The sequence below is a fragment of the Oncorhynchus clarkii genome, chromosome 12, assembly GCF_045791955.1.
Source record: "Oncorhynchus clarkii lewisi isolate Uvic-CL-2024 chromosome 12, UVic_Ocla_1.0, whole genome shotgun sequence".
Lineage (NCBI taxonomy): Eukaryota > Metazoa > Chordata > Actinopteri > Salmoniformes > Salmonidae > Oncorhynchus > Oncorhynchus clarkii.
In genome coordinates this window covers 56,686,856-56,699,451 of record NC_092158.1, presented here as the reverse complement: position 1 = coordinate 56,699,451, position 12,596 = coordinate 56,686,856, and the positions used below count along the sequence as shown (strand labels likewise).

The 12,596-nt window shown below is 41.0% G+C and overlaps 1 protein-coding gene across 7 annotated transcripts; it reads left to right on the top strand.

Annotated features, from left to right (window-relative positions):
- Positions 1 to 221: 221 nt before the first annotated feature.
- On the top strand, positions 222 to 11,987 carry LOC139420849 (heterogeneous nuclear ribonucleoprotein H-like). Of its 7 annotated transcripts, none has more exons than XM_071171197.1 (11): positions 222 to 500; positions 1,629 to 1,736; positions 1,820 to 1,975; positions 2,096 to 2,239; positions 3,582 to 3,720; positions 4,658 to 4,845; positions 5,631 to 5,737; positions 5,850 to 5,985; positions 6,135 to 6,215; positions 6,358 to 6,453; positions 11,354 to 11,987. In XM_071171197.1, the coding sequence occupies exons 1-11, from the start codon at positions 353 to 355 to the stop codon at positions 11,449 to 11,451; spliced, it is 1,401 nt and encodes a 466-aa protein (XP_071027298.1). In that variant the 5' UTR covers positions 222 to 352; the 3' UTR covers positions 11,452 to 11,987. The 7 variants fall into 7 exon arrangements, with proteins under 7 accessions (XP_071027298.1, XP_071027303.1, XP_071027297.1 ...); XM_071171202.1 differs by having other exon boundaries at positions 6,358 to 6,457; positions 11,354 to 11,982; XM_071171196.1 differs by having other exon boundaries at positions 4,658 to 4,854; positions 11,354 to 11,982.
- The last annotated feature ends 609 nt before the right edge of the window (positions 11,988 to 12,596 follow it).

Genomic DNA, 12,596 nt, shown 5'->3' with positions numbered 1-12,596 from the left:
CCAGCACAGAGGGATAGGCCAATGAGTGATATTTACTTCAATAAGGTTGGCTTCTTAGCGTTAATGGCAATGGTTATCAACTGTACCTCAGAAATGGAACGTAGATATCTGGCAGCTGCAGAGAAGTATTGAGCTGCAGATAAGTATAACTGTTCAGAAGAGTTACAGGGTGTTGGCATGGTGAAGGAGCAGATAAGGTCAAGGTAGTGGAATGGGGTAGTGGGTTTTTAATGAGTGTAGGGTTAGTTAGTTAGAAGGGTGTATTTTTGTGTAATTGTTATTTTTTTCTCCTTTTCCCCTTTTGGATCACAAAGTATGATGGATTTATATTATAGTCCAGCTGGGGGCGGTAATGCAAAATATTGGATGCCAACCCAAAAAAAGAAGAAGGCTTTGCGTTTCCGGTGGTGCACGTCGCATGCGCTTTGGTGCAGAAGTGGAACGCAAGTCCAGACAGCAGCTAACGCCGAACACCCACTTAATCAGAAAAATAAATCAAGGTATTTTCATTTTAGGTTGCATTATATTAAAGATGAAAGGTTAGCTAAGTTGATGCATTTGTAAGAATTCATGATTCAAATATTTATACTTGAGTTTTCTAATTGTAGACTGACGTCGATTACTGGATAAGCCTTGAGGCCTGCGACGTGTTTGTCTGCGTGCCGATAGCATGCTTTGTCTAACTAGCCAGTAACGTGTTTAAGACTAGTAAAGAATATTTGCAAACTATTGTTGCTGGTTTCGTAAATTATGATTCAGGCACTTACATACTTGATAGTTTAGATAACATGCGTCCAAGAGAATAATATCAGAGGCTAACAACTGATATTAACTACCTAACTATACTCATTCATTAAAATGTTCGCGAGCCGCCTAGTTGCTGTTTTTTTTTTAGGCCAGCCCATTACAATAAAGAAATGTTACTGTTTAGTTAGCAACTCAAATGGCTATTCCCATTGATTAAAGTGTTGAATAGTGTTTCCTTTTCTTAACGTAGTACCTAGTCTTTCCCAAATTAAATTGATTCCGATTCTGCGTTTTTCGATTTCTGCTTTGACGATATTGAGTGATGCGCGCTGGCTTTACCTTAAAAGCCAAATCCCGGCAGGTGGCGATATTGAGTCGTTTTATCTTATCATCCAATGGTAATATTTTCAACCGGCTATTATCCCCAGTGGACCGGTTCGTACATAAAACATTCTCCATGCAGGCTGCAAATACAAGCATTTCGCAACACCCGCGATAACATCTGCTAAACGTGTGTGACAAATAAAATGTAATTTGAAATCCGTCGATTTCCTCATTTAACTCGATATAATGGTGAGAAGTCGGGGAAACAATGCAAACAATGCATACTTTCTTTTCCACCACCGTGTCTATTGCTAGTTCAGGATGTTGTGTGTCACCATCTGCTGGCCTTTTGGCTTCCCAGATGGTGCAGTCCTGACCCGTTTGCTGAACCACAGACTACCAAGGAGAACAAAGTCTGGCACTCTTGCCAGCTGGCCAATTTATATTTAGCTACAATCCTTAACTACATGGTCATCTGGCATATGGACATTTTCATGAAATATTAGCCCATCAATATGTGACTGTATAGTAAGTAACTTGTCGATTCTGTCTCAAAGGGCTGACCGACCATAAACCAACCATGGCAGATGGAGAGGGATTTGTGGTGCGCATTCGTGGCCTTCCCTGGTCTTGCGCTGTGGATGAAGTGTCAAGATTTTTCTCTGGTAAGAACCTGGCTACTTATATTGTTAAATGTAAGGAAGTCTGACCTATTTTCAGGTGACTAAGTTGGTATAAAATATTCCAGATTGTAAAGTTGCAAACAACGGCACAAGCATCCATTTCACCTACACTCGTGAGGGCAGGCCAAGCGGAGAGGCCTTCGTAGAGCTGGAGTCGGAGGACGACCTGAAGATTGCAGTCAAGAAAGACCGAGAGACCCTGGGTCACAGATATGTGGAAGGTATTAAGGTTTTGTCTCCCTGTTCCAGTAGTGACTTGTCTTTTAAGGTGATTGTGCCAACATCATGTTCTGGGAGAGGATTAGATGCCAAAGAATCCTCACATTCATTATTTTTCTCAGTATTCAAATCGAACAATGTGGAGATGGACTGGGTCATGAAGCACACCGGTCCAAACTGCCCAGAGACTGAGGGGGATGGGCTTGTGCGGCTGCGTGGCCTTCCCTTCGGCTGTAGCAAGGAGGAGATTGTCCAGTTCTTCTCAGGTGTGTTTAATGCCCGTTTTCCCTCCACTCTGATTAATTCTTAAGCCTCTGTCACATTAGGCAAAACAAATGCAATTGAAATTGCATGCAACATCCAATCCTGTCATACATCATGGTTTCATAAATGATTTGTTTATCCAACTGTTTGGTAATTCTAACATTAGTGATATGGACCATGCTTGCTGTTCAATTTAGCTAGCTAGCCAAAATGTAGCCTAATTGCTAACCACGTTTACCACGCTAGCTAGCTGACCAAGCTGGAAACGAGATTAGGTAGCTAGTGCAGTTCATGTTGGACAATTACATTTGAAACTGGACAAAACCGTTTGGATTCACTATTAAAATGGCATTTTATTGACTGACAATCATTTGCGGATTGTAGCAGTACGAACACATTTTTATTTCATGCAATGCAACCAAGTTGCAGGCTGACACTGAGCAACACAGATGCATCTTGTTTTGCAACCCACATATAGTGCATCCGATTGCTTCATGTGACACATGCTTTAAGATAATCATCCTTAGTTGATCTCAACATGACTTTGAAAATTCTAATCTCAGAGGTCTCTTGACATTGAATTGGCATCTGAACTCTTTGATGTAAACATGATAGTCAAAAATAACTGAGACAGATTAGATTAAAGCTGGATACTTCTGTTTTGGATTAATCTTAAAGTAACTGTCCAGTGAGAATCTCACTTTTAAAGGCTTGTGTTAATTTTTTGTGGCCAAAGCATAGATGTGTAAAAAAAAAACGCTTCCAAAAAACCCGCTTCTAGCCCGTGTATCAAACAGACCATTTTGTAAATGCTTGTGATTTCCGCGTATGTTTTTGGCCGAGATGTCGCATTGGCTCACTGGCTGAGCTGGCCAATCAGGTGTTTACTTATTTTAATTGACCGGTATACACCCACACAATTTTGCTGTTGGTATGCCCACACCATTCATCATGAAATGTATTTATTTTTTACATAAAGGAAGGCTATTTCACTCATATTGTAATTAATTATATATAACTGGAAACACTGGGCAGTTACTTTAAATTCAGACTGTCGTACATTCAGCAGTAGCATCACCCAAAACTGGTATAACTTAATATCTCCCGAATATTCTATGGATCCCTTCATTTCATTTATGTTCCCAGAATGAAGTACAAAAAAAGTAAGTTAATAATCAAAATGGTGACACCCATCTGGTTCGCTGTTCATAAGGCTTTTCTTTTTATAGGGTTCTCGTGTCTGATGTGTTTTCATTTTGTTGTTTTAGCAGAAAAAGAGCAACAACACTGAATGGGCATGTCATTTAATGTCCCCCGCTGGGGTTATCTGTCCTTGGGTTGAAGGGTTGGAAATCGTGCCAAATGGGATAACATTGCCGGTGGACTTCCAGGGGAGGAGTACGGGGGAGGCCTTCGTGCAGTTTGCTTCACAGGATATAGCTGAAAAGGCTCTAAAGAAACACAAGGAAAGAATAGGGCACAGGTGGGGATGGATGGTTGGCTGGTTAAGCTGCTTTTCTTATGGTATTCATCTGTTGCCACAATCGTCTTCTGTCGTAATGACACATGTCAAGAACCTACACATTCAACAAGGACATTCATACATGTATCCATATGAGATCATCAACCATAGCCTCGTCAAATTCAGAGATTCGCTTATTTTTTGCCAAAAAATACTTTAGTGCTGAGTGATTGTCTTGGACTTTGTTTTGAGTTTTCAATTGACTTCCACTCAAGGTGGTCAGGAAACACCTTTGGTAGATAGAGAATTCACAATATTTCACTAAACTGGGTTGGATAAAAACACATGCATTTGATCTACACACCAATCCAATATGCTAATTTTGGATGTAATTTAAATGTGGCATCTCTTTAAATAAACAAAAATGCACCTGGATATCATGGTGTCCCCCCCCCCCCCCCCTCTAGAAGTTACCATTTTTCACTCAGCACTAATCCACAGTCCCTCATGTCACACAATGTGTAACTGAGACCCAGTCTTCCTTAGACCATGGATCCTACAGTCACAAGGAAAGCTTTGGTCGTCTGGGGGTCAATGATGGCATTTCTACACTGACAAGTGTAATTTTCTATGGTTCATTCTCTATGGTTTTTTTGTTGACTTCTCAGTGCTAGTTTATTTAAGACATCAACAGGAAAATAGCTTTATCGTTCCAGGGGCTATGTTTAATTAAGAAACATCGATGTTCGGTCAGTAAAAATGCATAGTTTCAGAGGCATCAATTAGCTTCTAGATACTATGATTGACATGCATGGCTGTGAGCAACAGGGCGAACATGCTACAGACCTATGTCATTAGTACTGGCAGATTTTTTTAGTTTGTTTTGCTCCATGTAAAGTATTCTCCTCAACCTTTTGGGTCCAGGACCCTGGCCTAATGCTTGTCTGTGTGCCTGTAGGTATATTGAGATATTCAAGAGCAGCGATGCAGAGGTGCGGACAAATTACGATCCCCCACGCAAAACGATGGGTGGCATGCAGAGACCAGGCCCCTACGACAGGCCTGGTGGTGGTGGCGGCCGTGGCTACAATGGCATGAGTCGTGGAGGCTCCTTTGACAGGATGCGCCGTGGGGGCTACGGCGGAGGTGAGGCTGGTGAGAATAAAGGCTATGTGAGAATAAAGTGCTTTGTCCTTTCCATGTTTCTCCTACACCTTTTTTTCTGATCTTCTTTGGAGATCTCAGGTGAGTGGTGATGGGACATAACAGGAAGGGAAAGCTGAAAATCTTTCTTGTGGAACGCATTGGGTATTAGAATGCAAGGGTTTGAACCTGTTCAGGGAACAAGACCAGACATTTTTTTTCAATGAGAAGAAACATAACCAGGAACGGAAGTGATCCATATTGTTCTGAAACAGAACTATTATTTAAAAAACCATAGGAACCAGTTAACCAAATGTTAGCTTCGAGACATTTTTTCTAGTCCCACAACAAAATGCAACAAAGTGCCTATGCAAAGCCCTCACTCAAACTTAGTCCAGTGTTTGCCTGCAAGCTGAAAATGTTTGCCTGTTCTGGCTACCTGCCCCTCCAAAGCATAGGCTACTGTACAAGCTTGATGGGGAGAGATTTTTAATTAGTTTGAGATTAATGGACGAACTTCAGTGCATGTAAAGTATACAATGTTTTTAGTTCTAGTACCGTTCTGCACACGCAAGCTAGCTCAACCAGTTCAGAACTTTATTTTGCTGGTTGGGAACAGGGAGGGGGTTTGGTTCTGTACAGAATGAAACGATTGAAAAATAATTTAGGTTCCAACCTCTGGGTGAAAGCATACTGGAGTTACTTTGAGTTTGTGTATTTCTAATGTTTTCGTGGGTGAAACTATTTGTAAGCTTTCTATCTCTGTCGACTTTCCTAATGACTTATAGGTTCCGATCGTTATGGTGATGGTGGTTCAAGTTTTCAGAGTACGACTGGACACTGTGTGCACATGAGGGGACTTCCTTACCGGGCAACAGAGTCGGATGTCTACAGTGTGAGCACCAGAACTAGTTACATAATATACAGTCATCTGTTGACAGTCACTGATGGAAAGGTGAACAATCACTGACTGGGAATGCTAATTGTCTCAATTTTCTCCCATGTAGTTTTTCTCGCCATTGAACCCAGTGCGTGTGCACATCGAGGTTGGTCCAGATGGAAGGATGACTGGAGAGGCTGATGTGGAGTTTGCCACACATGAGGATGCTGTGGCAGCTATGTCAAAGGATAAAGCCAACATGCGTGAGTCGGCAGTAATTTTATGTGTCATCGCCCTTTACATGATATTACTTTATTTACCCTTCCATTCTGGACAGTTGCATCCTAAATCCATTTTTTTTATCCAATTAAGAAGGTTGATGTAACTCTGCCCTCTCGCTCTTCCTTATCAGAGCACCGTTATGTTGAGTTGTTCCTCAACTCAACAGCAGGGGGCAGTAATGGAGGCTATGGTGGCCAGATGAGTGCTGTGGGTGAGTATTTTCAGTTGGGGATAGATGAAGGTATAAAATTGGATATTCTGGGCCAACGGGGGTAGAGTTCTTTGTGCAGACTTTGGCATTAATTGGACAAACACCATATTGTTATTTTATTTGAGAGTTCTATTTTCCACAGCCAACCAATCTTCCTATGGAGGCAGCCAGCAGATGAGCGCTGGTTACACGGGTGGTTACAGCAGCCAGTCCAGCATGGGGGGGTACAATGATTACAGTAAGTGTCAGCTCTCTGCTGCCTGTCACAGGAGGGTTGTTACTAGAGCTGTTACGGTGACCTTATTACTGCCACACCGGTGGGTCACGTGTCATGACCACAGTCAAATTCCATGTGACCGTTTAGTCACGGTAACTCTGCTTCTCCAAGCTCTGCTGCTGCTGATAGTCATTAGTAGCCTACCAAACTCGTTAACTGCCTGGTACTCGGCCCTCTATTGTCTATTACTCTGACATCAATGCAAATGTTTTCAATAACATGTGCAACATTTCTATAGGCTATGCAATTACGTGAGTACAGTTTTGATAGCCTCTATTCTAGGCCTATTTATGAACTTTCCTAATATTAAGCACATTGCTTTGCTTTACGTCAGGATTATAGCCTACCTGGCTGGTATGAAAACCACAGAAAAAGCGTCCTCCATTCGCTATTAAAGTGCATACATTACATGTATGTATTTTTTCCCGTGCCCCTGTTCCTGACAGGAGCATGATAATGATCCATCTTAAATCAGAACTAATTTCACACTTATAGTATTTGGCAGCATATGTAAAGACAACACAAAATTAAGAATAGGCTTTTGTCACCCATCACACTATCACTTGTGAATTATGTATTATCACTTTTAAATGATGTGCACTTAGGCAAACACCTCATGCCTTTTGGTGCTTTTTTTTCAAAATCAGTTCCATGCGTCATGTAGTCTCGTCCGTAGGCCTATATGTTTGGACAAGGTTTGTTTCGAAACCTAAAGTGGCCAAATAACTAATTAAGATACTAGCCATCCCGGATCCGGGATCGTAAATACAGCCTCAAGCCCATTACCATAACGCAACGTTAACTATTCATGAAAATCGCAAATGAAATGAAATAAATATGCTAGCTCTCAAGCTTAGCCTTTTGTTAACAACACTGTCATCTCAGATTTTCAAAATATGCTTTTCAACCATAGCAAAACAAGCATTTGTGTAAGAGTATTGATAGCTAGCGTAGCATTTAGCGTAGCATTCAGCGGGCAACATTTTCACAAAAACAAGAAAAGCATTCAAATAAAATAATTTACCTTTGAAGAACTTCGGATGTTTTCAATGAGGAGACTCAGTTAGATAGCAAATGTTCAGTTTTTCCAAAAAGATTATTTGTGTAGGAGAAATCGCTCCGTTTTGTTCATCACGTTTGGCTACCAAAAAACCCCCGAAAATTCAGTCATCGAAACGGCAAACTTTTTTTCCAAATTAACTCCATAATATCGACTGAAACATGGCAAACGTTGTTTAGAATCAATCCTCAAGGTGTTTTTCACATATCTCTTCGATGATATATCGTTCGTGGAATTCTGGTTTCTCTGAATCACATGGAAGAATACTTGCAGCTGGAGATTACGCACCAATTTCGACGCAGGACACCTGGTAAATGTGGTCTCTTATGGTCAATCTTCCAATGATATGCCTACAAATACGTCACAATGCTGCAAACACCTTGGGGAAACGACAGAAAGTGTCGGCTCATTCCTTGCGCATTCACAGCCATATAAGGAGACAATGGAAAACAGCGCCTCAAATTTTGCTCACTTCCTGTTTGAAGTTTAATCTTGGTTTCGCCTGTAGCATCAGTTCTGTGGCACTCACAGATAATATCTTTGCAGTTTTGGAAACGTCAGTGTTTTCTTTCCAAAGCTGTCAATTATATGCATAGTCGAGCATCTTTTCGTGACAAAATATCTTGTTTAAAACGGGAACGTTTTTCATCCAAAAATGAAATACTGCCCCTAGAGTTTCAAGAGGTTAAATGAAGCACATTAATCCGCTTTACAACCGGTGTTGAGCCCAGCTGGCATGCATACGCAGCACGTGAGTTTCAAGTTGGGGAAGAACTAGTTCACCATAAAAACATGTACCTTTATAATAAAGCATTACATGCATAGTTGCATCTGCGGTCACTTTTTAAGTGTTTTCCTGTTAATTGATTGCTTTTTGGAACATTCGTGCTTACAGCCTACTGCCGTGTTCGTATTGCTGGCTTATGTGACGAAATGGCGTAATAGTTTATCAACATTTTAAGCTAAATGTTCTGATCGGTTGCGTCAGCGTCATTGCTTTTAAAAGCTTATTTATTTAATATGATTGGTTGTATTAAATGGGGATCTATTGCATCCCACAACAGTCCCAGAGCATGTTTGGAATATTTATTTATTGCACAGAAGGATAAGTTAACCGGTGGTATACAGTACATTCAGACCCCTTTACTTCTTCCTCATTTTGTTGCGTCACAGCTTTATTCTAAAGTGTTTTCCTCATCAGTCTACACACAATACCCCATAATGACAAACCATTAACATTTGTAGAAATGTCTGTAAATGTAATGAAAGAAAAACAAATCACATTTACATAAGTATTCACACTTGACTCAGTACTTTGTTGAATCAGCTTTGGCAATGATTACAGCCTCGGGTATTCTTGTTTTTTTTTGGTACTCATCCACTCTGTTCCTCGACACAATCCCCATAGTACAAAAGTTGACCTAAAGTGCATTTGGGAAGTATTCAGACCCCTTTTCCACATTTTGTTACGTTTCAGCCTTATTCTCTAATTGATTAAATATTTTCCTCATCAATGACAAAGCGAAAACAGTTTTTTAGTAATTTTTACAAATGTATTATAAACCTTTTTTACGTAAGTATTAAGACCTTTTGCTGTGAGACTCGAAATTGAACTTCATTAATGGTCCTTGATGTTTGTTCAACTTATTTGGAGTCCACGTGTGGTAAATTCATTTGATTGGACGTGATTTTGAAACTCACACCTGTTTATATAAGGTCCATAGTTGATGGTGCATGTCTGAGCAAAAACCAAACATTAGGTTGAAGGAATAGTCCGTAGAGCTCCGAGGCAAGATTTTGTGGAACAAGTCAACAAATTTATGCTGCATTGAAAGTCCCCAAGAACACAGTGGCCCCATCAAGCACCAAAACCCACCTTAGAGCTGGGCTCCTGGTCAAACTGAGTAATCAAGGGAGAAGGGCCTTGGTCAGAGAGGTGACACAGAACCCAATGGTCACTGACAGTGCTCCAGAGTTCCTTTGTGGAGATGGCTGTCCTTGTGGAAGGTTCTCCCATCTCTGCAACACTCTACCTATCAGGCGTTTATGGTGGAGTGGCCAGACAGACGCCATTCCTCAGTAAAAGGCACATGACAGCCTGCTTGTAGTTTGCCAAAAGGCACCTAAAGGACTCTCAGACCACGAGAAATGATATTCTCTGGCTGATGAAACCAAGATTGAACTCTTTGGCCTGGAAGCCAAGCGTCGCATTTGGAGGAAACCTGGCACCATCCCTACGGTGAAGCGCAGTGGCAGCATCATGCTGTGGGGATGTTCTTCAGCAGCAGGGACTGGGAGACTAGTCAGGATCGAGGGAAAGATGAACAGCAAAATACAGAGATCCTTGATGAAACCTGCTCCAGAGCACTCAGGACCTCAGACTGGGAAGAAGTTTCCCCTTCCAACAGGACAATGACCCAAAGCACACAGCCAAGTCAACGCAGGAGTGGCTTCGGGGACAAGTCTCAATGTCCTTGAGTGGCCCAGCCAGAGCCTGGACTAGAACCCGATCAAACATCTCTGGAGAGACCGGAAAATAGCTGTGCAGCGACGCTCCCCATCCAACCTGACAGAGCTTGAGGATCTGCAGAGAAGAATGGGAGAAACTCTCCAAATACAGGTGTGCCAAGCTTGTAGCATCATACCAAAGAAGACTTGAGGATGTAATTTGTCAAAGGTGCTTCAACAAAGTACTGAGTAAAGGGTCTGAATACTTTTGTAAATATGATTGGTTTATTTTTTACATTCGCACAGTTCTAAACCTGTTTTTGCCTAGTCATTATGAGGTATTGTGTGTAGATTGAGGGAATACAATTTAATCAATTTTAGAGTAAGGCTGTAATGTAACAAAATGTAGAAAAGGTTGAGGCCTGAATACTTTCTGAATGCGCTGTAGGAAGACCTGTTAGTTGCGAAACACAAAATGGACGCATGTGCGCACTTTCTGGGGAATCGTTTGGTGAAAATATCCTATTTTATTCAGCGATGTTCAATTGTTTTCTAAATACTATAAAATAATGCCACTGAATTCTAAGCAAATCTTGTCTGCTAAATTAGCTAGTGTAGCCCACAGCCATATCAGGCCTAACATAAGGACAACTCAAGAGTGTTTATAATGTTCTACTAGATCACATCTTTAGACCTGTCTAAAATGTGTTTGCGATGGTGTAGGCTATAGTAAGTGGATTTGTTAAACTTTGAAACAAAAAATATTTCTTAGCCTACATGCCAGGGATGCAGACCATTGCATGAAAGCCAGGAGATGCAAAATGTGTTTATGTTAATTAACGGTCAATTACCGTGAGACCAGCTGTTAGTGCTTGACAGTCTCCGGTTGACAGAATTTAATGACTGCCACAGCCCTAGTTAACATTATTAAGCCCTATTATTCTTTTATTTTTTTAAACTCCATATCAGATGAGAATAACTCTTGGCCCGACAGTTCAATATTTGCATCTCTTACCAAAATATATCGCTAAGAAAGTGGAGACATCATCATAGAACGCCTTCGTTATTGAGACGGTGTCACGTTTGCTAGCAAAGAGTTTTGCGGAGACTAAATAACTTTAAATAATTGTTTTGCCCTATGTTTAACCAAGATTAGCTAGCCAGCTAAAATTGTTTACAGTTTGTTAGCAAATGTCTTCTATACTATTTTGCTATCTACAGTAGCGCCGCTGTGTCAAAATGTCTCAATGACGTGTCTGCTATCTTGTTTACATTTTACCATTGTTGCATAGTTTGTTTTGGAGAAGGTAAGCCTGCAACGGTCCTAATGTGGATATTTCTTTCTCCTGTTAGGTAATCAGAGCGGGATGAGCAGCAGTTACTATGGCAGCAGCCGTGGCTCCATGGGCATGAATGGCAGCATGAGCATGGGAGCCGGGTGGGGCATGTAGGAGATCCAGGGGGTTCTTCGCTGTTGGCGAAATTATTTTTCGAGATGGTTACAGATTTTGTACAGATTGGAGTGGTATAGCTCTAATGTATGAAAGCTGGGGGGAAGACGTTTTTACCCCGGCCTTTCTTAACCTTGTCATTGGAGCCCGTATGTTATGTTTTTGGTTTTGTGAATGAGACGGCGCGGGGTGAAGGATTTTGGTTCCACCCTAGTTATACCTGTAGTTCAACTCTGAATGACTGGATGCTGTTTGTGAAGCCACGTGTCCTTTTGTAAATATGGTAATCATGACTGCTTGTAATGACTCCTCGTGAGTCTGCAAAAATGTTCTGCTCCTTTTTCATGGTTCCTATAAACTTGGTTAGAGCCAGAGGGATTTTTATAATGTTAAAAGGGCATGTTGAATTTGCTTTTTATAAACAGGATATTATTTTTGGTTGCTGTTTTAAACCTTGTAATAGATGTCTCATCCCCGCTCACTGTTTTGATTCTGCTAATGGGCATCATTAATAAACATTTATTCACTGATTTTTATTTTTTTGTCTCATTCTTATAAAGCGATATATTTTGGGGCACATTATAGTGGTGTAGGATTAAACAACATGGAACGGTTTCCCAGGTGCAGCTAAAGGAGAGTACTGTAATGAAAAAGTATGGTCAATTGCAAAAAAACACTGCCGTCCCTATATGCCCCATTCTAGCACTGGGTGGCACTTAAGTTGTTGCGCTTTGTAGGCTAATCCATTCCAGGGGCCCCTATGGTCTAGTTATTGTGTTATCTTAAGCAATGTTCAGGAGTTTAGAAACACCATTCAGTAGTGAACGGTGCATACCACCTCACACCTGTCAACCTCGAGCTCAGAGCGTTGTAGAAAACCTAGCCACGGCCTACAGAATGCGCACCAGTATTTGTGCCAACCTGTTAATGTGCCCGCCTTGCTTTTCAGTAAACACATTATCCTGGTCCATGTTTTTTGATAATATTCTATCAACTTCCATCCTCACACATTTAAAGTCTTCAAATGTTGTTTTTTTTGACTCCGTCATTTTAATGTCCACTCATTGACTTGGCCTATATGATACTGTACATGACCAAAAGTATGTGGATAACTGCTCGTTGAACATCTCTTTCCAAATTCTTGG

Coding starts and splice junctions, on each gene's coding strand:
- LOC139420849 (XM_071171196.1), top strand. CDS start 353: ATGCAAAATATTGGATGCCAACCCAAAAAAAGAAGAAGGCTTTGCGTT. Junction 2,240..3,581: donor GATTGTCCAGTTCTTCTCAG/GTGTGTTTAATG, acceptor CTTGGGTTGAAG/GGTTGGAAATCGTGCCAAAT. Junction 3,721..4,657: donor AAGGAAAGAATAGGGCACAG/GTGGGGATGGAT, acceptor GTGTGCCTGTAG/GTATATTGAGATATTCAAGA.